The 26,417-nt window shown below is 39.7% G+C and overlaps 2 protein-coding genes and 1 pseudogene across 3 annotated transcripts in view; 1 reads left to right on the forward strand and 2 right to left on the reverse strand.

The window, feature by feature from the left end:
- TBK1 (TANK binding kinase 1) overlaps positions 1–16,287 on the reverse strand; it is a 52,504-nt gene extending 36,217 nt beyond the window's left edge. Inside the window, exons 1-5 of the mRNA XM_075551339.1 lie at positions 16,159–16,287; positions 10,569–10,687; positions 7,243–7,383; positions 4,116–4,245; positions 2,061–2,242 (exon numbers count right to left, since the gene is read on the reverse strand). Coding sequence (XP_075407454.1) covers positions 2,061–2,242; positions 4,116–4,245; positions 7,243–7,383; positions 10,569–10,655 — 540 coding nt within the window. The 5' untranslated portion in view covers positions 10,656–10,687; positions 16,159–16,287. The remainder of the gene's footprint in view (positions 1–2,060; positions 2,243–4,115; positions 4,246–7,242; positions 7,384–10,568; positions 10,688–16,158) is intronic.
- Positions 3,609–3,973, forward strand: LOC142450848 (small ribosomal subunit protein eS25 pseudogene; annotated as a pseudogene).
- Positions 16,288–16,811: 524 nt separating the features above from the next.
- XPOT (exportin for tRNA) overlaps positions 16,812–26,417 on the reverse strand; it is a 45,485-nt gene continuing 35,879 nt past the window's right edge. For both annotated transcript variants that reach the window (XM_075551340.1, XM_075551341.1), the window contains exons 23-25: positions 25,359–25,430; positions 21,848–21,904; positions 16,812–19,558 (exon numbers count right to left, since the gene is read on the reverse strand). In XM_075551340.1, coding sequence (XP_075407455.1) covers positions 19,532–19,558; positions 21,848–21,904; positions 25,359–25,430 — 156 coding nt within the window. In that variant the 3' untranslated portion in view covers positions 16,812–19,531. The remainder of the gene's footprint in view (positions 19,559–21,847; positions 21,905–25,358; positions 25,431–26,417) is intronic.

Consider the following 26,417-nt stretch of genomic DNA (forward strand, 5'->3'; position numbering starts at 1 on the left):
CCCGATACAGCTGCTGAAGACAAAGAGAGTGAACAACCAAATGTGGTGAACAAAGCTGATGGTGCCCAGCTATCAAAAGATATAGCGTCTGGGGTCTTGAAGGCTTGAAGGTAAACAAGCGATCATCCAGCAACAAAGCCCACATGGAAGAAGCACACCAGCCTGTGCGATCACAACGTGTCAAAGGGATTAGGCATCATCAAAACAAAAAATCTTATCATAGTGAATGAGTGGGGGAGTGTGGAGTGGAGACCCAAAGCCCATTTGTAGGCCACAGGACATTCCCTTATAGAAGGGTCTTGGTGAGGAGACGAGCCAGTCAGGGCCGATATAGGAATGATGAAAAATACAACTTTCTTCTAGTTCCTAAATGCCCCCCCGCCCTACTGTCATGATCCGAATCCTACCTTGCAAGTCTGGCTAGACCAGAGGATGAACACTGGTACAAATGGGAATTGGAAACACAGGGAATCCAGGGCGGATGATCCCCTCAGGACCAGTGGCGTGAGTACATGGTGAGTACCATGAGGGCATAAGGAGGGTGGGTTCGGAAAGAGGGAACCGATTTCAAGGATCTATATGTGACCTCCTTCCTGGGGAACAGACAACAGAAAAGTGGGTGAAGGGAGACGTGGGACAGAGCAAGATATGACAAAATAATAATTTATAAATTATCAAGGGTTCATGAAGGAGGGGAGAATGGGGAGGGAGGGGAAAAATGAGGACTTGATGCCACGGGCTTGGGTGGAGAACAAACGTTTCGAGAATGATGAGGACAACGAATGTACAAATGTGCTTTACACAATGGATGTACGGATTGTGTTAAGAGTTATATGAGCCCCTAATAATTATTTAAAAAAAAAAGAATATAGGCTGAAAGAGCAGGAATCATGTTTCTTATTTACCACTGAAGTCTCTGGGTCTAGAATAATACTTAATATACATTAGATGCTTCATAAATACCCAATGAATGAATAAAATCCATTTTCTATGTACTCTAATTTGAAAGATCATCAAATATAATGGCAGATCAATTGTGGGTTATATATTGGTAATAAACTACTCTAAAACACTATTATTCAAGCCAGATTTAGAAGAATCTGAATGAAATGATCAGGGCAGAGAGACTTCTCCTTTGTATTATACGATTACTACGGGAGCCTCAATTGAAAGGAAAGAAAAAAACAAACAAACAATCAAACTCTAAGGCTTTTGAAACAAAACCCAGGGCTGTGGAGTCCTGGTGGTATAGTGGTTACAAATTGGGGCCAGATCCACTTTAATTGGCAGTTCAAAATCATCAGCAACTCTGCAGGAGAAAGACTGGACTTCCTACTTCTGGAAAGGGGCACAGTCTTGGAAATCCACCAGGGGTCACTATGTTTCAGCTTTGCCTGGATGGCAGCGAGTTCACATAAAATTCCTGGTTACCCATATAATGTATTTACTTTGAAGTAGGATATTCGCTTAGACGCTTCACCTATCTGCTAGTTTTGCCACAGCACTGCTGTAAACCTAGCAAGTGTTCAGCCACAGAGCTTTCTGCCATTTTACGTTCGATCTTTTCATAGGCATTTCATTTTTGTTTGTGTGCTTCTAACAATGGTTCTTTCGGCCTTTCAATAACCAGATCCCTTGACTAGTATCTTCTATTTGAGATTTATAAAGAATCAGTTATGTATGAACTCCCAATTAATAATGTTAAAATAAAGAATCATAAAGAATTGTACTCCATAGGGAATATTATTAAAAGTTTATAATACACTATGATAGAAAAAATTTTTATATTAATTAGTATATTACTTGAGTGTAGAGATAGTTTCCTTTAATATAAACCCATAATATTAATAAAGTTAAAGGCTTTTAAAATGCTAAAAAAATTTCAAGAAAAACCTTTTGGAAATCAGGGTCTAATTCCTTCATTACATAGCATAGTCACTGGAAAAGAACACTTAATTCTTGCCATAAAAATTATATGTTAAGACATTTTGTGGATAGCCAATTGGCTGACCAGTATATCAAGCATCTTTAAATAAGATTACTAGAGATGAATGACTTACCAAATATTCCTCTGTGCCGTAGAGAGAAACAAACTGCTCATCATCTTCTAATTCTCTAGCTGCACCGAAGTCTGTGAGTTTGTACACTGACTGCCCATCTTCCCCAATAACTCGCATGATATTTCCCGGCTTGATATCTCGGTGGACTATGCCATTCTCTCGGAGATGATTCATTCCACCCACTTCAAGAAAATAAATATAAAACAAAGAAAACTATCATGACCATCTGTATGTGTGTTGTACCTGGCTTATGTAATTCACTCAGTCTCAAATCCATTAATAAAGATTTTCCATAATTTGGTCCAATGTCATTGTAATTAAATAAATAATGGATGATACGCATATTTTATGTTTCTGGTTTCCAATATAAGGGGAATTTGGTTTTGCTAAAGATCAATGTAGTCTAAGGAAAAGTCCAATCGCTCTTAAATATAGTCAGGAATATATAACAAAGCAGTGATACGTGGGCCTAAGCTTGAGTATAATTAACAAACATTTCCTAAAAAATATAAATCTTTCACCAGTTTAACCTACCAAGGGGAAAAAACTGCAAAAATAAAATGGACTCTCTACATAAAATAATAAAAATGTAATGTCATCTCTTACTTGCTCTTCCAAATATTAATCATGCTATTTCCAAAAGGCTGAAATTAAACTGTAAGGGGTAACTGAGGGTAATGCCACCAAATGAGCCTGAAAACATCTGTTCGACAGTTGTTATCTAAATGCCCCAAATCATCTGATGACAGTAAGTTTAGGGGTATAAAAACTCAAGGCTGAGAGTATACTTCTGAAGACATCAATTATCTTTAACTTCTATACTTCCACACAAGAGAAAGACGCCATGTGGTTTTCAAGGTTATTAGTATTTCCAGAAGCTGACCGCCACATTTCAAAACTGTAGTAGCATTCTGAGTTGTAAGAGTACTTTATATTTCCAAGATGCAAGTTCCTTACCAGACATGATTCACAAATATTTCTACCACTGTATGAAATGACTTGTTGCTTTTATGTATTCTTAAATTGTGAATTGGGTGAAGGTTTACAGAGCAGATCATCAGCTTTACATGCACCACTTCATACACATTCTATTCCATCTCATTCACTGCCAACCCCTCAACAGGACATGACATAGCCCACTTCCTCCCTTTGTTTCCTGTGGGCACACTCATCCTTTTCTAATCCTTCTGAACCGTGTTCTTAAGTAAATGACGCCCTTTTGATATCAAACGGTTTATTCTAAGAAAATAATACTTATTATCTTTTAACGCACAAAAGAGTTTAATGTGGAAATCCAATTTATATATCACATATACTCGAGTATAAAGCCGACCTGAGTATCAGCCGAGGCACCTAATTTTACTACCAAAACTGCATTACAAATGTGCTGAAAAACTCGGCTTATGCACCAGTATATGCAGTGCACTTTTTTCTGGCAGGGGAAGCACTGTGTTTTCAACATCACGTCTAAGAAAGCACAGTCTAGCTTTTCTTTGGTCCGACATCTTAGCGAGGCTGCTGCGGTGGTAGCTGCTCTCGAGCTTCGTGATGCCACCCAAGAACGACAAGAAGGAGGATGCCGGGAAGTCGGCCAAGAAGGGCAAAGACCCAGCGAAGGGGCAAAGACAAGAACAAGAAGTGGTCCAAAGGCAAAGTTCAGGACAAGCTCAATAACCTGGTCTTCTCTGACAAAGCCACATATGGCAAGCTCTGTAAAGATGTTCCCCACTATAAGCTTATCACCCCAGCTGTTGTCTCAGAGACTGAAGATTCCCAGTTCCCTGGCCAGGGCAGCCCTCCAGGAGCTGCTGAGTAAAGGACTTATCAAGCTGGTTTCAAAGCACAGAGCTCAAGGAATTGACACCAAGTACACCAAGAGTGGAGACGCCCAAGCGGCCGGTGAAGATGCATGAGCAGTTCCAACCCTGTACATTTTGAACAATAAAATTTTATTAGCTCACAAAAAAACAAAAAAGAAAGCATAGTCTAAAGATTTTTGGTTCTTCTATCATTAAATTAAAATGTATAAAAAACCACATAAATAATTCAACATACCAACATCTCGTAAAACAATTAAAAATTCAGACTCTGGAAGTCCATAGGCATTAGATGGCTCTTCTAAGACAGTGTATAAACTTCCACATGGACAAAATTCCATAATAAGTACTTTATGTCTTGAGGTTGTCTGGAGGGGGAAAAAATTTTATAGACATATACACATACCACACACACATTATTATTATATGGTAATGCTTGTTAACATGTACAATTTCCAACAAAGATAAAGCTGCTTTGAATTTTTTACTTTGGATTCATTATACATTGGTAGACTGTATACAACAAAATTAACATTTTCTCAAGTCCTATAAAGCATGAAGGGCAGATTTGTTTTTAAAGACCACCAAACAACCATGAAAACGGGCTAAATCTGAACTAGAAAAGTATTGCTTATAATGGATGCTGTACTGGCTGTTATAGTTATCTTAAATTTCTCATTGGTACGATGACATTTATAACAATCAGCTCTTCTTTTTTTTTTTTTCAATCAGCTCTTCTAATAAGTGTCTTAACACTTGAATTTCTTCTTCAAGCAAGTATTTATCCTTCAAGGAATGGAGTCCTGTCCTCAAAAACAAAGGCCATGAGAGTAGCTCTTGTGTAACAAACTTCAAATCTGATTATCTGTGTCTGAGCTGCTGAATTGCCTTACAACTTGATTTAATGTAGCATTGATTTTGAAGATGTATCACAAATTTACTAATAGTTTTATAGGGAAAAAGATATAGTATAAAATTACATACAAACATTTTTACAAGATGCATGCCAATTTCAGAAACATGAAAATGTAAGTCATAGATTCCAATATTCATCCCCGAGCTTCTTCCTTCTGTTTTTAACTTTTTTCTACATCTCCTTTGTGGTAGTTACATAGTTTCATGTCAACTTGAAAATATATAAATGTGTAGGGGCGGAGTCTAGCCTGTCAATCAAGTCACAGCCTGATGGTACCTCCTTATGGGCGTAGCCTTGTCACAAGGAACTCCCCGCCCCCTCTGCCTTTACCTTCTTGCTGACTGACCCACCACCACTGGATCCACATGACTTTGTACCCACAGGCCTCCGATCTTCCTGTATTTTGTATCACTGCAGATGGTTGCATGAGTCTGAAGAGGAACTTACAGCCTAGTACTGGACTTATGGATTAATACCCAACTTATGGACTTGATCTGGACTGGGCTGGGCTGTTTGCTTGATATATAATATACAGCTATCCTTTACACATAAATGTCATTGGATTTGTTTCTCTAGTCAACCTGGCCTACCACATCCTCAAATCACTTTTATAAAATACTATTCAATAGGCATAAAAAATTTTTTAAAGAAAAAAATGTTCTCAAATTTTGAAATAATAGAGGTTGATTTTTGAAAACTTGGAATATAACACTAATCCCATCTCCTCATGAGAATTATGGTAATATTTTGGTCCAGTTCCTTTCAGTCTTTTCCCCTCATATATCAAATATTACGTATGCATACTATATTGTTTAAGAGGTTAATTAAAAAAGTTTTGCTACTATATTCCCAGTTCATACATGTACAAATTTCTCCCAAACAACGCAAGTTTAAACACATCTCTACAATCAGTAGATGGCTGCAAACCAGTTTGCTCAGTAATACACTCTTCTTTGTCTAAGTGCCTTCAAAATAAGGTTGAACTGACACAGTAGCTTCCATGGGAATCTGCCAATTATATTCAAGCCAGATCATCTCAGAAGGTTACAGTGTAAGTTTTTTGAATTCCAAAGGGGTTGTCTTAATACATTTTCTTGAAGGACACAAGACCATGGGGGTTTACGATGATGAAGTTTTAAGAAAATGAAAATCACATTGGTGACCAAAAAAAGGCCAAGGTTGCAGGGAGAAAGCTTTTCCAGTCATAATAATGTATGTACTCATTCTTCGAGGATAGCAAGGCTGCCCTAAGATAATTTCTTTGGAAAACCTTACACCAGCTACCCTGTAGTCCTGACACAGCCCCTTCAGACTTCTTTTTGTTTCCTCTACTCTAAGATTATTTAAAAGAAACACAGTTTGTGCCCCTGCGGATGCCCACGCTGCCACTTGTGGTGCTATGTAAAAAAAGATTTCTTTGGAGGAAGGTCAGAGACATGGACCATCACCTTCAGAGGGTCTAGACCTAGATGAAGGGCATGGTGAGAAATAATGCCTTTATATTTTGCTATTTTTGTTTAATACAGGTTTCTATGATTTTTGTAGCAATACTTTCTGACTTACCCTTGCATGCTGAGATCATGCTGCATTTGTATTTTCAATCCTTGTCACATAACACTATACATAAGCATGTTCCCAGGTCATTAAATTTTTTATAAACACTTGTTTTTCATTATTGTTTAACTAGCTATTACACATAAGTTATTTAACCATTATGTTTTAAAAACCAGACTACAATGAATATCTTTTTGCATAAAATTATCATTTACATCTTTGATTACTTCCTAAGATATTAATCACTAAAATAGAATCCTCAAGACATAAAAACTATCAAATTGTTTTTCAAGAGGGTTGACTACTTGAACTATTTATATTGCTGTTGATCTATTCTGACTCGCAGGACAGCAGGGTGGCAGAGTACAACTGCTCCATGGAGCTTCCGAGGCGGGGGCTTTCAGAAGCCTACCTGCTGTGGGTGGGTTCGAACTGCCAGCCTTTTAGCTAGTCATGGGCTCCCTGACTATCTGTGCCATTCAAGGACTCTGACCTATGTCTAAATGGATGGAAATACAAATCTGTTTCTAATATTTCTCAATTACTTTTTCTAGTAATATTAACTAGACTTCATATCATTCTCGGGATTTATAAGAATTTTATTCTTCCATGAGGTTTCTTCTTGCTGTTTTTTTTGGACAATTTAACACCCCCTCCCCCCGCCTTAGTAATAACATGAGAAGCCATATTCTATACCTTTCATTTCTTAGGCTACTTTTTCTGATTCCATTCTTATGATACTTTATTTTCATTTTATGTCCATGAATCTGTAGGGAATACAAACTGTTGTATAAGTCCTAATTTTGACTTTATTTTTAAGCTAAATTTTTATTAAGCTATGTACCTCAATCAATAACTATTATAAACATGATCATAACAGTAAAGTTTGACTTACCTCCTCCTCAATGGCAAATAATTTGACAATATTTTTGTGATTCAGTTTTTTTAATACTTCAAATTCTCTCATTTGCACATCTACTGGTCGAAGGAAGCTTATATTATTAAATACTTTGATAGCAAATAAATCACCAGTTTTCTTAAAAAGAGAAAAAGAAATGATTTATGTTTAATATTTTAACTAAAATAAAAAGGTACTATTAAAACTAGCTATAGCAATGTATCCTTCTTAGAGAAAATTTATATGCTTTAAAATATTAAAAAGGCTATTTTTTATATTATAGCATTAGTAGCAAAGGTAAGAGCTCTAGTTCTCCCAAATAATATTTTAGCTAAAAATAGAAAGTGAAACTCAGTCACTTCAAGGCCAACAATTTAAAATTTAAAAAGGAACACAGAGACTGAAAGTGACATTCCACTTAGTTTTTTCTCAATGAATCTCAAAACAATGCATTTAGTGTTGTCCATGTCCTCCTTCCTCCCCCACCCCCAGCTCCCTGCAAGCGGTGACAATGTGCATGTCTGTGTGCCAATATGTCTGAGGAGTTGGGGAATAAGGTTAAAGTACACTTCCTGGTTGGAACAGAGCACTGCTTCCTGGATAACTCTCCTAGATTGCTTCAGCTAGATGAGTAGGCCAGACTGTTTCTTCCAGACCTACCCTAAGGGATCAAACCCATTTCTTCTTCTCCACCGAAGTGCTCACAGCGCCTGAGTGAAGTCGATCACACACAGAAAGACAATGCACAGCTGTGGTTGGGAGGGAGCCTGAGAGACACAAAATCCATGCTGCTTCATGCTAACTTCAGATTAAGATGTTCTTCCAGACCCTCCTCCTCTTCTCTTAACACTCCTGTCACAAGCAGTTCCCTGGCCTAGATTCTCCAGAGATTCATTAGAATGGAATCGATGGCAGGGAGCATGGTTCTTCCCCTAGAGCTCTGAACAAAGCGCTCTGTGAGGAGCTTGGTGGTGCTCCTGCCTTGGCGCCCTCTCTATAGCTTTCCACCAGACTCACCACAGACAGCCACCACTCACCCTTCACCCAGAATCACGGGATCTTTTGAGGAAAACTAATAACCTCACACACCTCCTCCTCAAATGCATCACTATTTATATGTGAGTTGGGATCAACCTGATGGCTTGGCTGTGTGATTAGTCCCAGGATGGAACAAATGATGACAGACTCAGGTCTTGGTACACATTGAACATGCTTGTTGAAAGCAGGACTGAATAAATGAATGACTGAAGACAAATTAGACCACCCTAAAACAGTAGGAATGATCCCTGGCAGTTGAGTGGTTACGTGTAAGGCTGCATTCACAAGGTCAGCAGAGTTCAAAACCGCTAGTCAATTGGAAGGATTTCTACTCCTGTAGAGTTAGTCTCAGAAACTCACAAGGGCAGGTGGTCTACCCTGTCCAATAGGGTTGACTAGACGTCGGCGTTGACTTGATGACAGTGAGAGTGAAAACAAACTCAAGTTCTTTTAAAAAGGAAGTAGACATGTACTTTATCCCATATAGATTGAAAATCTCTAAGCATTTAAGAAACAAAAAATGACTTATTAGATAGCTGAGACGTGCTTAGAATTTGGTCCCCAACAGTATGTGTTTTGAGAAACCATGTTTGTTTTCAGTGACATCAATTTCAAGAGTGTAAAATCATACCCTAAATATCCTGCTTCCCTTAATGGTTTAAGGATTTTTAAAATCATATTAGTTAAACCCTTATATACTGTTGTTTACAATGATTGGATACTGAAAGACCTGGCATTCAACTACTGTGGAGTCAGTCTTGGAAAAACCACAGGGGCAGTTCTGCTGTCTTATAGAGTCAGTATGAGTTGGAATTGACTCGACGGCAGTTGTGTTTTGAGGTTTGTTTGTTTTTGGTACCACGTGTCAGGAACTGTGCTTATAGGGAAGACACTGAGTAAGTAAGAAGAGAGAACCAGGCTACAAGAAATATCCACCAGTGCCAGGCACTAAACCCTATCTTTACTGACTACCTGTTATCCAACCACATTCCAAATCACATCCCTTCTAATGCTATCTTGCTGCTAAACCCACAACTTTTTGTAGGCAGGGATGGCATGCTGGTTTTCGTGATACTCACTGGGCTCACCACATTGGCAGACATATACCAGCTGCTTGTTAAAATCTGCTAAATTAGTCAGATGATGAGATGTGTTCTCAAAGCTAAATCTTGTGGCCCCACCTGTTTTTCTCTTCCTCGTGGCACAGGACACAAAACAAAAGCAATGTGACCGCAGGAAGAGCCACCTCTGCTCACAATGAACTTGATCAAGGACCCTGAGCCTGGCTGAGGTCAACTCTAGAACCAGAGGGCAAAAGCTAATAGCTGTCCCTGTGGCACTTCTGAGTCACTCCCTCTGAGAACGCCTGCATGGCCATCTTATCAGATTGTCTCCCTAGAGAAGACAACCCCTCCCATGAACACTTAATCTCATCATCACTGTCAAAACTGTCAAGGCTCCAGGAGAATTGGAAGTGACTACTATTAGGTGTTTAGAGGCCCTGTTAGGAAGAATGAGGATTTACAAGGCTCCAAGCATCACTTAGCTAAAAATACATTCACAGAGCTGGAAAACTCGTGGATAATTAATTGCATTATAAAACGATATTATATTCCATTATTTTTTCCAGCTTTGTTCTCAGAATAGAAACTTTAATTATCTTTCATTTATTTAAAATTATTTCAATTATCTTTCATTTCATCCTCCAATAAATAGCCCATCTGATACAGAATCTATTAGGTTCTTGGGATGCCCTGGGATTCACTATTTTATTTTACTCACTTTCATGACCAGATTCTCATTCCAGGATATAGATTTCCACCTGGATTTCTTATTGATAACATCATTTTTACCCCAATCGTCTCGTAGGGTGCTGTTTTAGGGGCAAGCACTCATTAGAACAGATCAGAATTACTCGTGGTTTTGCCTCCTCACCACTACCTCTCACTTTACCACACTGAACTTCAGCCAGTTAGAGCCGGACTGGAGAAGCCAGACGGCACAACACGGAAGTAACCTTCCAGCAACCCTCCAGTTTCTCTCCACTCCCCTATCTGAACGCTGCTGTCACCAGGTAGCTGTCCCCACTGCCTCGGACACTAGCTACCCTGAACACCCACAAAACCAGGGATTCTCTTCTTGGTTTTATAGGAAGACATTCTTTTCGTTCAATTCTTATTTGACAACGTAATCAAAACCACCAAGTCCCACATCGTAGTACATGTGTGCTTCTCAGAAGAATACATATAGAGTGATACACCCCCAGCGTGTCTCTCTGTACCAACCTTATGTCTCCCACGAAAGACATTTGCTGTAGCTCCTTGGCCTAGAATATCAGCTAAAAGCCACAGATGATTAGGTGTGCTCTGCATCTCTGCTGGGTGGGCGGTCCTCTTGCTACACACTAAGCGAAGAAAAGAGCGACACATTTGTTTCGGCAGAATGATATTCTTAGTAAATCATTTTATTGGGGCTCATACAACTCTTATCACAATCCATACATCCATCCATTGAGTAAAGCACCCTCATACAATCGTTGCCCTTATCATTCCCAACAGAATAATAATGCTTTTAACAAAGAAATGTTAGCTATTTTTAATCACAAGAATGATCACATATTATTGCTCAATTGATGTGCACAAACAGTCCAATGTGATGATCTAAATATCTAGTGATGTTAAAGCCTAAGATGTTCTAGGCTCTGAAAACCAACATTCACTGATGACACTGTTTACATTCAATTTAATTTTATGTCCCACAAGATTAAAAGAAACATCTATTTTCCTTCCAATATTGCCGCCAGTGAATGACAGGGGTCACTTCCTTCCTTTACATGTTTTGAAAGATTAATCAATGATAAGTTACATATTTTAAAGTGTTTTAAAATAAAGTAATAATATAGAATAACAGAAATACAGAAAATTACTTTTATTTCTTTCTAGGGCAGGGCAATGCCACAAAAAACAACTGTTCTACTGCCTAATATTTCCACAACCTACAATTTCTGATGCGCAGAGCCGAGGCATCGTGATTGAAGGGCCCCAAACCTATCCCAACTCTTCAGAAAAATAACAAGTTTTATCCCCCAACTTCCAAGTACCTACATATATGTTTATCAAGTGTGCACCACTACCTCTTACAAAAAAACAGGAGTCTTGGCTTTGCCTTTTAATAGTGGAAAGCTTACTATTTGAGTTCCATACTGAAACAAAAGTTTGAAGTACACTAGCACGAGCACAATCCTAAACCTGCAGTGATATCAAGACCCTATGCAGACCTTACTATCCTTTCACAGTAAATTAGGATGGGGCAATGTGCTAGACTAGCTACACAGTGATGAATTTCTAGCAGCGCTCTCCAACAAAAGCCAACTCACTGCCTTCAAGTCAATTCTGACTCATAGTGAAGCTATATGATAAAGTAGAACTGACCATGTGAGTTTCCAAGACTGTAAAATTTTTTTTTAAGTAAGAAACTCCATACTTTTTTTATTCCAATACCAAATTAGGGCACCGGGACCAATGATCACCAACAATCTATGTAACATAAATTACTCCCCAGAAATTTCCCGATGTCGATTCTGTACATAAAACAATAGAGATATCCTACATGACATCTCTATTTCATGGCTGAAATCCCTTTTTAAAAATAAAGCAAAACAAAAAACAATTGTAAATCTTTACAGGAATAGAAAGCTTATTATTTCTATTGTGGGGCAAAGGTAGTTTCAAAGCTGCTCAATGAGTAATCTACTGTAGCACATGGGTACAGTTAAAAAAACCCAAAAACTCCCCCCACCACCAAATTCACTGCCATCAAGGCAATTCTAACTCACAGTGATCATAGGTAGGACAGGATTGAACTGTCAATGGGTTTCTGCGACTAACTCTTTAAGAGGGGTAGGAAATCTCATCTTTCTCCCTCAGACAGGTTGGTGGTTTTAAACTGCCGATCTTGGGGTTAGCAGCCCACTAAGTTACCCACTATGCCAACAGGGATAAGAGGATAAAAATAACTCGGGGGGTGGGTGGGCAGGTCTAGGTTCCACCAATCTTTGGGATTAAATTCACTACTCTGACTCACAACAATTCTATAGGACAAAACAGAACTGCCACACAGGGGTTTCCTAGGCAGGTCGTTGTGGAAGCAGATTGCCTCATTTTTCAGCTAGCTAACCTTTCAGCTAGCCGACCAGAACTTAACCAGTGTGACACCAGCCCGGCAAGCAGAGAACTGCCCTGTGGGTTCTGAGACTTAACACTTTGCTGGAGTAATCACTTCCTTAGCCAGTGGAGTGGCTGGTAGATCTGAACTGCCAATATTTCCATTGACAATCTAACACTTAACCCACTGTGCTATCAGGGGTTCTTTTTTTTTTGGGGGGGGGGTTTCTTTTTTTACATTTTATTAGGGGCTCATACAACTCTTATCACAATCCACACATATACATACATCAATTGTATAAAGCACATCCCTACATTCTTTGCCCTAATCACTCTCAAAGCATTTGCTCTCCACTTAAGCCCTCTGTATCAGGTCCTCCTTTTTTTTCTTTCCCCCCCCCTCCCTCCCCGTTCCCCCCTCCCTCATGAGCCCTTGATAATCCACAGATTGTTATTTTGTCATATCTTGCCGTATCCGGAGTCTCCCTTCCCCCCCCTTTTCTGCCGTCCATCTCCCAGGGAGGTGGTCACATGTGGATCCTTATAATCAGTTCCCCCTTTCCAACCCACTCACCCTCCACTCTCCCAGCATCGCCCCTCACACCCCTGTTCTTGAAGGTATCGTCCACCCTGGATTCCCTGTGCCTCCAGCTCCCATATGCACCAGTGTACAACCTCTGCCCTATCCAGTCCTGCAAGGTAGAATTCGGATCATGGTAGTTGGAGGGAGGAAGCATCCAGGATCTGGGGGAAAGCTGTGTTCTTCATCGGTGCTACATTGCACCCTGACTGACCCATCTCCTCTCCTAAACCCCTCTGTGAGGGGATCTCCAGTGCTACCAGGGGTTCTTAATGCATCATTGGACTCCTTAAATTTTTGGTTTACAAAGACAATTTTGTAATTTTACCAGTCACTTAATTCATATAAGAAGTTGTACACATATCAATTTATTGGAAGAGAAGACAGAAACCATGATTGCCCTTTCAGGAGTCAGGAATACACAATGGCCAGTTTCATGATAAATCTTTCAAATAGCTGACAAAAACCTTCCCTAGCCAGGGCATGGCACCCCAGTGGACTCGACTGGAAAACACTCATAAAGGTCAACGGACAGACGTGGAACTGTTTGAGGGCTTTTCATATTTGCTGTTGGTTTTTCTTTTTCTCTTTTATTGTATTAGCTGTTGTTGATTTAGTTTTTCTCTTCTTTTTTTTGTTATGGTTTGCTCTGCTTTGTTTTTGCGTGTATTATGGTCTATGTATGTCTATCTGGACAAGATAGGTGGGATGAACAATCCAGAGAACACTGGGACCAATGGTTCTGGGGGCGGGGTAACACGGGAGAGGGAGATGGCAGGAAAGGAGAGTTACAACAAATCCAGGGACAAGGGAAGAATAAGTGATCTAAAATTGACGGTGAGGGGGGCACAGAATGCTTGGGGGAAAGGGAGAGAGGCTTAAACAAGGGTAATGTAGCCGAGAGGAATTACCAAAACTTGAATGAAGGCCAAATATGATAGCGAGTTGGGAGGAAATATAAGAAAAAATTGGGAGGCAAAGGACAGTTATAGAGGTCTTAATACAGGTATGTATATATGTAAATACATTTATATACAATGACAGAGGAATACAGCTATGCACATATAATTATTTATTAAGTATTACGGTAGCAGATGGACATAGGGCCTCCACTCAAGTACTCTCTCAATGCAAAAACAATTTGTTCTAACACAGCATTCTGTGATATTCACCTCCCTGTCACAATCTCTGAAGACAAAATGGGGGTATAAGCAAATGTGGTTAAGAAAGCTGATGGTGCCCAGGTATAAAAAAATATAGCATCTGGGGGTCTTAAAGGTTTGAAGATAGGTGAGCAGCCACCATCTAATTAAGAAGCAACAAAGCCCACATGGAAGAAGCACACCAGTCTGTGTGACCATGAGGTGTTGATGGGATCAGGTATCAGGCATCAAAGATCCAAAACAAAACAAACAAAAAACATATGAATGGGAATGAGGGGGAGAGCAGATGTCCAAAGCCCATCAGTAGTCAATTGGACACCCCTTGTCAGGAGGGCCACTAGGATGACAAGAGCCAGTCAGGGTACAGTACAGCACCAGTGAAACGCACAACCTCCCCTCTAGTTCTTTAATGCTTCCCTCCCCCCACTATCATCGCCCCATTCTATCCTACCAATCTGACTAGACCAGAACTCAAAACATAAAAGCCATGAGGACCATTAAGGAGAGCAGTGATCCTAGAAGAGAAAGGGTAGGCGGTGGGGATGGGGGTTAAGAGTAAGAGGGAACCAATCATCACAATGACACTGAAGTATGCTCCCCATCCCAGGGGGACGGACAGCAAAAAAGTGGGTGAAATGAGACAGCAGTCGATGTGAGACATGAAGAAAAAAAGAGAATAATTTATAAGTTATCAAGGGAGTCTGGGGGTGGGAGGGAAGGTGGTGGTGGTGGTGAAATGAGCTGATGCCAGGGGCTCAAGTAGAATGAAAATGTTTTGAAAAAGATGATAACATATGTAAAGATGCATTTGACAAAATGGATATATGTATGGAAAAGCCCCCAATAAAATAAAAACCAAACACCTTCTCTGTTCAGTGGAACTTAGATCTTTCGTGAGACCTATCAATGGCCTAGCCCCACTGGCACACCTACATGTTCCTACTGGATAATACGAGCACTCATTTATCTGCTAAAACATCAGCTCTTTATGTGCTGCTATTAAACAATATCGGGGGAAATGTTTTTTGAAACTATCTTCCAATAGCGTGTTAAAAAAGGCACACGTACACCAGGTGCTTGCTCTGTATCTTCCCACATTTTTGACAGTGTATAAGCAGGGCGTTCATGAGTATGTTATCAGTGACGCTGCTTCGGTGTACTTCCTCAAAATGTACAAAACGAAAGTTACCATTTGTACAAACAAAGAAAACGGGTTTGGTGACATGGCATGGGGCAAAGTTGCAGAATTCCCAAAATAACACAATAGGATAAAGGCGTAAATTATTCAGGTTCCAGAGTGGGAAAGGTCCCTCTTTAGGTATGCATTTGACAATTATTTACCGGGTAGAACTTTGTTCTGAGGCCACCCTACCGAAAATACCTGGGAAATGGATTACAAAATAAACCTACAAGCCAGGTCGAGCAGGCACAAGATAACATTTTGGAATTTGTATTTTGTCTGTGTACAGTAAAACGTCTTCGGCCTCTTAGTTTCCGGTGGCTGCAATCTCAGCTGTTAACATCGTATTAGGCCTTTTTCTAAATCGCCTGGAAGAGCTAGTCATCTTTCTGAGAAAGCAACTGTGTCCGTCCTCGGAATGAGATGCTGAAAAGGTCCATTGGAACTCCGCAGGAAAGGCTCGCGCCCGTCGGCGGGCGGCGAGGACCAGACCGGGTAACGGACCCTTCCTCGCAGGGGCCGGCGCCGCAGGGCCGGGCGGGCGTGGGGCTGCAGGTCAGGGGTCGGCAGGGCCGAGGCCAGTGGGCACCGGCCTCCCATCGCCGTGGGGGGCGACATCCGCCAGGCCAGGTCCGGCAGGCTCGGCCTCGGGCCGTGCGGACCTCTGGGGGAGCCCGCCGCCGCCGCTGACTCAGCACCCCGCCGCGCACGGGGGCCTGTCGGGCTACGGCCGCCCGGACCCCGCGCGGCCCCGGCCCCTCCGCCCGCGCCCGCCCCCGCCCCGCTTACCTTGCCGGGTTTGGGCCGCGCCACCGCCAGCGGGCTCCCGCGGCCTCTCGCGCCCGGTACTTCCGGCTTCCGAGTCCTGGCGGAGGGGCACGTGACCGGCGGCCGGATCCGCGTGCGCGCGCACGCACGCACGCCCGCAGCCGCGCGGGGTGAGGTTGCTTGGTTGTGGAGTCTCTGGGCCCCTTACTCTGAGGGCGAACCCCGGATTCCACACGGTGAACAATGGTTCTTTTCCCTTTCCTGGAGCAAAGGCCAAGCGCGCGGAAACCACGGCAGTCACTGAACTAATGAGCGAAGTCACAGGTGGGCAAGTCGGACGGGGGAGGGGCCGGCCCGGGCTCGTCCTGAGAGCGCGGCGGAGCCCCTCGACCCCAGACTCCCTCACTTAGCACCCGGATGTAAGTGGTCACGGAAGGATGTTTCGTGGGATGCTCTCGGCCAGCACCTCGGGCGGACGCAGGCTGGGGCCGCAGGAAAGGGGCTTCTTCCCAGCTAATAACACAGCAGCCAGGGACACGGGAAACTATGACAAAATAATGAGCAGAGGCTTTCGAATCTGCGCCCCCGTTTTCCATCTTTATGTAAGTTCTTATTTTCCTAAGCCTGTTTGCTCATTTTCATAATGGAGATTAACAAGAGGCAACTCTAATGAGTTGTTACAAAGAAAGTGACTTTATTACAGTTTAAAACAATGTTTAGAATGGAGTCACACAACAGATCAATATTCATTGCTTACAGTTCCAGTCAATTACACTTTTCCTAGAGCCGATGAAGAGAACTCATCACAGCTCCTTCCAGCAGCAAAACTCACAGCTCAACGTTGTAAAGAAATTAACTGAGTCAAAGGCCTTGGTTTACATGTTTACTACATAATTTGTGATAAACATTAAAATACCACAGTGTTTTCTTCAAAGTCAAGCCACTTATAAACCGACTCATGTTAGCATGGTAAAATTTAAATAAACTGCTAGGCACAGAATTAAACCAGTGATCATAAGACCATTGTGGTTCCACAGCCAAGTCACACAAATCCTTACGTCCTTTGCCTCAACAATCTCACCTGGAGACAAATATTTGGACAACTGCTTTGGAAACCAAGTTAAAATTATTCGTGATAAAAATAGTTTCCTAATTGCTTTGGTATTCCCTAAGTAAAGTACTCTGGGCAGCTTCAAGGAATAATCATGGGAATTGTGTATTAAAACATGAAACATTAATTTCTATTATAAATTGTTTCCATGTCTTGATATCCGTAGCTAAGACACATGAATCTTCTGAAGGGCCTTAAACCAAAACTCACTGTCATCCAGTGAATTCCAACTCAAAGCAACGCTACAGTTCCCATCGCTACAGTTCCCATCTCGGTGGGTTTCTGAGGCTATTAGTCTCTATGGTAACAGAGCCTCTGCTTTCTCCCATGGAACTGTTAGCAGGTTCAAACTGCTGATCTTGTACTGAGTAGCTTGATGCGAAGCACACTACCCCACCAGGACTACGCGGAGGGCTTTAAAGACCCAGGGAAAGGGTATCAACTTCACATATATGGAATCCATCAAAATCTACTGCCATGTCATTGAACCCAACTCATACGGACCCTTTATTGGGGCTTCTAAAGACTGTAAACCTTTAAAAGGAGCAGGAAGCCTCATCTTTCTCTCCTCAGAGAGGTAGTGGGGTTTGAAATGCCAACCTTTCAGTTAGCAGACGGATGCCTGACAGCACCACCAGGGCTCCTTTATACACAGAAGAGTAGACTATTAATAGCTATACCAGGACATTAGGGGCAAGTTTAATTTATTAAATTCTTATAATACCCCTTAATAAAAAAGATACTGCAGCAGAAAGAGATAACACTCAAGATTCTAAAACAACTTATTGGCTGTACTGGTATTTGAATTTACTTAATCTGGTTCAAGACCCTGTGCTGTTTATACCACCGTGCTATATGCTCCTTGTTAGTGTTTTTTTGGTGACAATTATTACTATTATAACAGAAGCAATTATTTCTCTCATAGGTCAGGGGCCTACCAAATACGCACCCAGCTATCACTTAGCTATTTTTTAAAACTTTTATATAAGGAATAATATGTATTCTATTCATGTATTTTTATAAGTAACTGCCACTTTATTCTTAGTTTGGTACTTTTCCATGATACAAGGAAAATGTTTAAATTTTCGTCTGGAATGAACCCTAGAACAAGATTCATGTAGACAACTTATACTACAACTGTAGGGAGTTTAGAGCACTGAAGCCTGTGTGAAGCCTCTAAATAATACATGAACCAAAGGTTAAACAAGCAAACAAGGCCACCCCTCTAGAATATTAACTGGGCTTCTACAATTTTAACTTAAAAGTCACTGTATTTTGTTGGTCAGTTCTATCCCTACTTTCTCCTTAAACTCACTTTTATTACTGGTATCATTTTACTTTTGCTTTCTTGAATGCCCACAAATAAAAAATGGCATTAGGTAATAGAAAATGCTTTGTAACTAAATGGGTGGTTATAACTTACAAATATCTAAGAACAGAGGTATATTTTGCTCAAAATATACACAGTAAAAGCTATTTTTAAAAAATAACTTGAAACTTTATACCTATGAAAAGATTCATAGGGTTTTCTACTGCACCTTTAAATGATTGTTTTAACAGAATTATGTTGGCTATAACCTTAGCAGCATAACTAAACAAGACCCAAAAACTTATTTGCAAACCTTTAACTGATCACCAAGGAGCCATTATGATGAAAAGATATGGCTAAGGTACTTATAATAATTCCAAAAAGTCGTGGTAGAGTTCACTACATAAAATTTATTTATTTAATAAAAAATGTGTAATACCAACTTACTTTGAAGTCCATTAGTTGATAAAACCATTCTCTTCTGTAGAATACATGTTGGCATTGAAACAATTTAAAGAAAGGTCCTGGATATCTACAAACAATTAGTTTCATTGTTGTATTCACTCCCCATACTTTGTGTCAGCACATGTAAAAGAAACTTTAACTTCTCAAACATCTTACATTAGCAAAATTTTAAAAGTACTTTCTCCCTAATGGTATGGCCTTTATAAAGGACTTGTCTTAAACTTTCAAATTAAAAAAATAAAAATAAAATTAAGGTACTAGGATAACTTAGCTGTATCTGTAACAGCATTTTTATATAAAACAATTTGAGTCTGCATGCAAGCAACCTCGTCATCTGCCTGCACTTAGGAAAGATGATACCCATTTTACTGGAAAACCCCAATACATATATTGCAGAAGACTAAAAGCAATGTTAAAAAGGCCAGTGTGAATGGCACACAAAAGTCACTTCTTTGTAAGTTATTAATCGGAATTCTTGATCATGATGTAGTTGGAGGGAGGTCCAGTCCTTAGGGCTTTGCTCGCTGGAAGAACACCTGTAAATAATTAGTACAATTAATACTGATGTGAGAAGAGAGCTGCTTACAACCAAAACATCACCCAAGTTCCTGAATGCTAGCCATTCTTTTTCAAATTAAATTCCTACTTAAAGTATTTCACATGCTTAATACTGAATCGAAGATGAGAATATCTGATTCTTGATTTTGGTAAACTCTTGCTGTAACTTGTTGAACATGCTCCAAATCACAAACTAGTGAAATATGCCACTAGCTCTTTTATAATTAAAAAATGAAAAATATATATTTAAATTTTTAAAAATTTAAAACTCATTTTATTGTGAAATGGGTAAAGGTTTACAAAGTAGATTAGGTTTTCATTCAGTGACTCATTTATGTGTATGATTTCCTTTTTTTTTTGTATATGATTTCTTGTCACTAATTGCAATCCTTACAAAGTAATAGCACTTGCACTTGTCCAATGTCCACCTGTATTCATCCTTCCTTTATTCCTGTTTCCTGTATTCATCCTTCCTTTCGAAAGCCTTGAAATTATTCTAATGCTATGAAATTCACATGGTTACAACAATACATACCCTTTATCTTTTTTATTGATGGGAATTTTTACCAAAATTATCACTGGAAAATTTTTAAAAGTCAAAGCTCAAAAAAAGTTATGAGAATGTATATAGGGGGGGGGCATTTCTAATTCAACAGTTGTGACAATGCGGCTCCATAGGCACTGGCCTACTCTTATGCATGACCTCATACAATCTGGTATGTGTGTCCAGTGAGCATTAGAACAAGCACATGGTAAATAGTGAATTTATCAAGGACAGTCTAATGGAACCGACAATCATTTTATAAATAATCTATTAAGTAGGTGCAGAGAAAAGAATACTGTATATACTCAAGTATAAGCTGACCCAAATATCAGCTGAGGTACATAATTTTACCACAAAACCTGAATTAAGGTGCTGGAATACTCGGCTTATGACAAGTATATATAGTAATTTCTATATAAAGAAAATCCTATAAGGAGGTTATGCTTTGAGGTATGCCTAGAAGATTCAGTAGAATTCAAAAAGGATGATTGCTAATGAGGCTGGATTGCTGAAGACCAGCAACAGGAATAGCAAAGACCAAATCTGCAAGAGAAGCCAGAAAGGTAGAATGAGACCAGAAAAGGAGAGAGAGGGAAGAAAGAAACTTTTCAGTCAACAACGGGGAGCCATTGAAAGTTAGAAACAGGAATGACTTTGAAGATAGTTCACTGTTTCCAAACAGATCAAGTAGACCAGTACAAAGAGGGAGCAATCAGAGAGGGTTTACTTAAGCTTATGTCATATAAAAAGAACATCAGTAAGATATACATATGAAGAGGATTGTGCAAAAGAAGGAACTTCACTTTTTTCTGACTAGAATCATAATGCTATTGTCACAAGTCATTTTAACATATTCAATGAGTTTTCTTCTTTCAGGTCGAGGGTGGGATCTCTCTCGTGCATGCAGCCAGTACACACATACTCTCCCCCCTCCTCTTTTTTAGTTACATCCCTTTTATCAAACTCCCCTGAAGTGGCTATCTTCAGTTGCACTCTTGCATGGTCTCTCCACAGGACGTTACATACTTTCCAGAGATAGCGTGTACTATCTGAGTTAAGCACTTCAACTCATCATCTAGTTGATTGTGACTCATAGTGACCCTAATAGAACATGTTCCTTGTGGTCAGGGAAAGTCATCCCACGTGGTATATAAAAAGCAGTCACACAGGGCTGAGTAACTACTTAGTTAAGAAAAAGATAGTTGTTTCATGTATTTATTCGGTACTTGTTAAATTTGTAGGGTTTGTTTAACCCAATAATTTTATGAATTCACAAAGTTCTTAAGATGGCCAAATGTGAGACTCCTACTGCTTTCCAACTCAAAAATATTTCTAAATAAGGTAAAATCAAACCAAAAAGAACTCCCACTTATTTATATTTTTAGTTCCTCTCATTCAATTTCATATCAGCAAGTGTGATCTTTTGTTCTCCTAACACTCTAGTTTCTATTTAATTACATAACTCAATTATAAAAGACTTGACACTTTCATTCCACTACATTCAGGCACATAAACATTCAATGTGCTTGTTATCTTTTGCAAGATATCAGTTGAAGGAGTCTTGCAGAAAATTGAACTCTAGAGCATTGGTAATTATAGATTTTTAGAATAGTTTCAGAGCAAATAAATCCAAAAATAAGTAATAGTTGGTAAACTATAGTTGTAATATAATATCCTAATAAAACCAATTGCATGAAGATATGTAAGTTTTCCAATAACTTACCTTTAAGTAATTTTTGAAAACTTTAGCATCAGGCTGCTGAAGCGCTTGACAAAATTCCTGGGGTGGAGGGGAGGAGAAAGGAGAGAGAAGCCAGGATATGTATATTAAATCCATTCTAATTCAAATTCACAGTATCTTACTATGAATTGTCACTGTCAAAATCAACTCAAACAGTTCTTCTTCACACAAACTTATATGGTGTTGAAAAACAATAGTACCTAAAGGACACTTATAGAGATCTAAATATAGGCATGTACATATGTAAATATATATGATGGGGAAATAGATCTACATGCATATATTTATGGGTTTAGTACTAAGGCAGCAGATGGACATTGGGCCTCCACTCAAGTACTTCCTCAATGCAAGAACACTTCATTCTATTAAATTGGCATTCCATGATGCACACCTTCCCGACACGATTGCTGAAGGCAAATGTGTGCGCAAACAAATGTGAAGAAAATTGTTGGTACCTGGCTATCAAAAGATATAGCGTCTGAGGCCTTAAAGACTTGAAAGTAAACAAGCAGCCAACTAGCTCAGAACGAACAAAGCCCACATGGAAGAAAACACCAGCTTGTGTGATCATAAGGTGCCAAAGGGATCAGGTTATCAGGCATCAAAGAACAAAAATCTTATCATTGTGAATGAGGGAGGATTGCAGATTGGGGGCATCTGCTTATGGAAGGGTCGTGGAGAGGAGACGAGCCAGTCAGGATGCAGTGTAGCAACAATGAAACATAAAAATGTTCCTCTGATTCTTATATGCTTCCTCCCCCGCACTATCATGATCCCAACTCTAACCTTACAAACTCTAACCTACATATAATCTACCTGGGGGATGGACAACAGAAAAGTGGGTAAAGGGTGGGAGATGTTGGACAGTGTAAGACATGACAAAATAATAATTTATAAAGTATCAAGGGTTCATGAGGGAAGGGGAAGTGGGAAGGGATGGAAAAATGATGTGATACCAAGGGCTTCAGTAGAAAGCATGTTTTGAGAATGAGGGCAACAAATGTACATATATGCTTGACATACAATGGATGTACGGATGGATTGTGATAACAGTTGTATAAGCCCCCAATAAAATGATTTTTAAAAAACCCAAAAAAACATACTACTTGTCAGCCAGGGGCCATAAATTATTGATGAAGGACTGGTAGCATAGCTACTAAGTACCATAGTTTCCGAATAGTGGAGAGCATGAACAATATTTTGAGACACCTGTTTATATATGGTTTCGACTGGTGGCAAAACCACAAGTAATGCTAACACTTATCATAACTTGTGGCTGATATTTACCATAGTAGGAAAACTAAATTCATTTTAAAGGTTAGTGAAAACAAAAAGTTGTTCCGATTTAATTTCACAGAAACCCCCTTGAAGTTTGGCCCCCAAGCTAAATAGTCTCTCTCTACTCCGCAAAATAAAAAATCAAGCTGAATGCGTGCAATATTCTTGAGTCTACCCTATGACTTCCCAGTTTCACTCCTAGGTATATGGGATGCAGCCAATTACTTAATATGGTCCTTTTAACCATATCTTAATTTGCCACTAATTCCTTACATGAAACATTTTAATTATGACCTCTAATACCTGTGGTGATAATCCTATTTTGAAGAGTGTTCTCTACTACACTAATGGACAGTATTAGTATGATTAAGACCTGATTTTCTTAGAGGACCCCAAGCCTTGTTTTGTTTGTTTTTTAAATCATTTTATTAGGGGCTAGTACAATTCTTATCACAATCCATACATCCATCCATTGTGTCAAGCGTGTATGTACATTTGTTGCCATCATCATTCTCAAAACATTTGCCTTCTACTTGAGCCCTTAATATCAGCTCCTCATTTTTCCCTCCCTCCCCACTCCCCCTACCTCAGGAACCCTTCATAATTCATAAATTACTATTCTGTCATATGTTACACTGTCCGATGTCTCTCTCGGCCCTCTTCTCTGCTGTCTATCCCCCAGGGAGGAGGCTATACGTAGATTCTTGTAATCAGGTCCTCCTTTCTACCTAACATTCCCTCCACCCTCCAGGCATCGCCACTCTCACCACTGGTCCTAAAGGAGTCATCTGTTTTGGATTCCCTGTGTTTCCAGTTGCTATCTGTACCAATATACATCTTCTGGTCTAGCTAGATTTGTAACTGTAGCCTTGTTTTTCTTGGGCATCTTTAAGACTTTACTAGAAGGGTGTGAGTTAAGACCTCATCCTTTGTTTTCTTGTTTTTGTTTTTTTTTGGGGGGGGGGGATGGGCTATATACATTCCATGCCACGTACAGTGGTACAGTGCTACCATACACATTACCAGGAAAACTATACCTCTACTTTCTTACTAAGCTTTGGTAGAAGCAAAAAGACCTGCTGTGGGTGCATAAGCAAATGTGGTGAAGAAAGCTGATGGTGCCCGGCTATCAAAAGATATAGTGTCTAGGTCTTAAAGACTTGAAGGCAAACCAGCAGCCATCTAGTTCAGAAGCAACAAAGCCCACATGGAAGAAGCACACCAGTCTGTGTGATCACGAGGTGGCGAAGAAATTATGTACCAGATATCAAAGAACAAAAATTATATTGTGAATGAGTGCAAATTGGGGACCCAAAGCCCATCTGTAGGCAACTAGACATCCCCTTACAGAAAGACTCACGGGGAGGAGACGAGCCAGTCAGAGTGCAGTGTAGCAACGATGAAACAACTTTCCTCTAGTTCCTAACTAAATGCCTCTTCCCCACCCTTGCCCTCCCCATTATCATGATCCCAATTCTACCTTAAAAATCTAGCTAAACCAGAGGCTGTCTGGTACAAAGAGGAACTGGGAACACAGGGAATCCAGGACAGATAGACCTGCTGTGACATGGACATTTTTGCTTTTGGCTCTGAACCCCTGCATTTGCCTTATCTCACCTTCAGTTATGGGACTGCACAATACCCACCACCATATGAGACATTTCCTCAATGTTTTATGATTTTCTGTGGGATACTGCAGTGAAGTGCACAACCCATGGAGATAAGGGTTGGATAGTTGAGACATCTGTAATCTCTAATTCCTTGGGACTAGTCTAGTATTAATTTTTTTAAAGAGAAATTAAGAGTATATACCCAAGAGACATGAAAGCAGCAGCAAACCATATATACACCAATGTTCATGGCACCACAATTCACAAGACCAATGGAACATTGTGGAGTCATAAAAGGAAGTGAGTCTGAATATACAACATGGATGAGCCTAGAGGACACTATGCTGAGAGGAAGTAAATCAGAGGATCTCACTTACATGAAATAAAAAGGTAAATATAAAACCCAAAGTGACAAGGTTTTGCTCGGAGGGCTTCATTTAATAATAGAGTAAAAACAGGTGCACAATTTGAATGTAATTAGTGTCAATAAAAGTGTATATGCAGAAACTGATGAGATGCTGAATCCACTATATGTATTTATAATGAAAAATTAGCCTGAAGTATACCTTACAAAGTAAGAGAAAATTCACTAGGAAAGCTCTTACCTGAATTATTTCTGGTGCTACCTGCAAGGAGGGTAGGTATTCTTGTTGAAGATACTGAACACATTCTGGGCCCTGATAATGAGATAATTATAAACAAATCATTTTCTTCTTGACATAAGAATGCTTACTTTAAAAGCACATCTTTTTCGTGTCCAAGAAACAAAGCAATTAAGAAACAGATGAAGAAACTAAGACCCAGAGAGATTTATCCAGTCTATTGTTGACTGGTACAATACTAAAAAGCACATCACCTAATTTCTAAAACCCCTGTTCTGCAATAGAGGCTGCCTACTACACTTTGCTACGTAATAATGGTTTTTTCTTTTGTTTTCTTTCCTCATAAGCTCAGTGGAAGGTAAGATAAAAAACCAGAACTCACCCTAACTCTATCCTTCCCCAGAAGCTTCAAATGAATTTAGGATACAATTTGAAAATAGTTTTCACGGCATTTATGTTTGTTAGAGTGTAGCCTGAAGCAACAACAAAAACATTTTTTAAGTTAAATTTCTCTTTTGAAAGGTATTAATATGTTCATGGTCCCAAATGGAACAACAAAAATCAATCCATCTTCAGCCTATTACTTTTTACAACTGGGCTTCCTGTATATTCCTGCTGCTCCCAAACGACCTGCAGGTTTAGAAAGTTTCTCAGGTCCCTATTCTATCTATGCTTGCTTTGTAAGCACACCTGATCAAGCCCCATTACCATAATTTAAAAAGCAGACTTGTTAAGTGCTAACTAACTGTAGCTATATGGGAAATCCAGCCCTGTCAGCATTCTGACTTCATTTGAGAAAAGATGGGAGACAAAAATTCTTGTAAAAATAACAAAATCTGATTTTTAATGCCATCACCAATTCAACTTATTTAAAAGTATTGTAGATGGCAAAAAAGCATACCATCTTGGGTCAACCCAAATCACTTATAATCTATACGTTTGATATATAATTTATACTCTTGTAACTAATTGTATAGGGCATTGTAAAATTATATAGTGCTCTAACCATTTGTGATACTGAGATGCTGGAGAAAGCTAGTTCTGACAAAGATGGTGAATTCT

Source organism: Tenrec ecaudatus, chromosome 6 (assembly GCF_050624435.1).
Source record: "Tenrec ecaudatus isolate mTenEca1 chromosome 6, mTenEca1.hap1, whole genome shotgun sequence".
NCBI classification, from domain to species: Eukaryota; Metazoa; Chordata; class Mammalia; order Afrosoricida; family Tenrecidae; genus Tenrec; species Tenrec ecaudatus.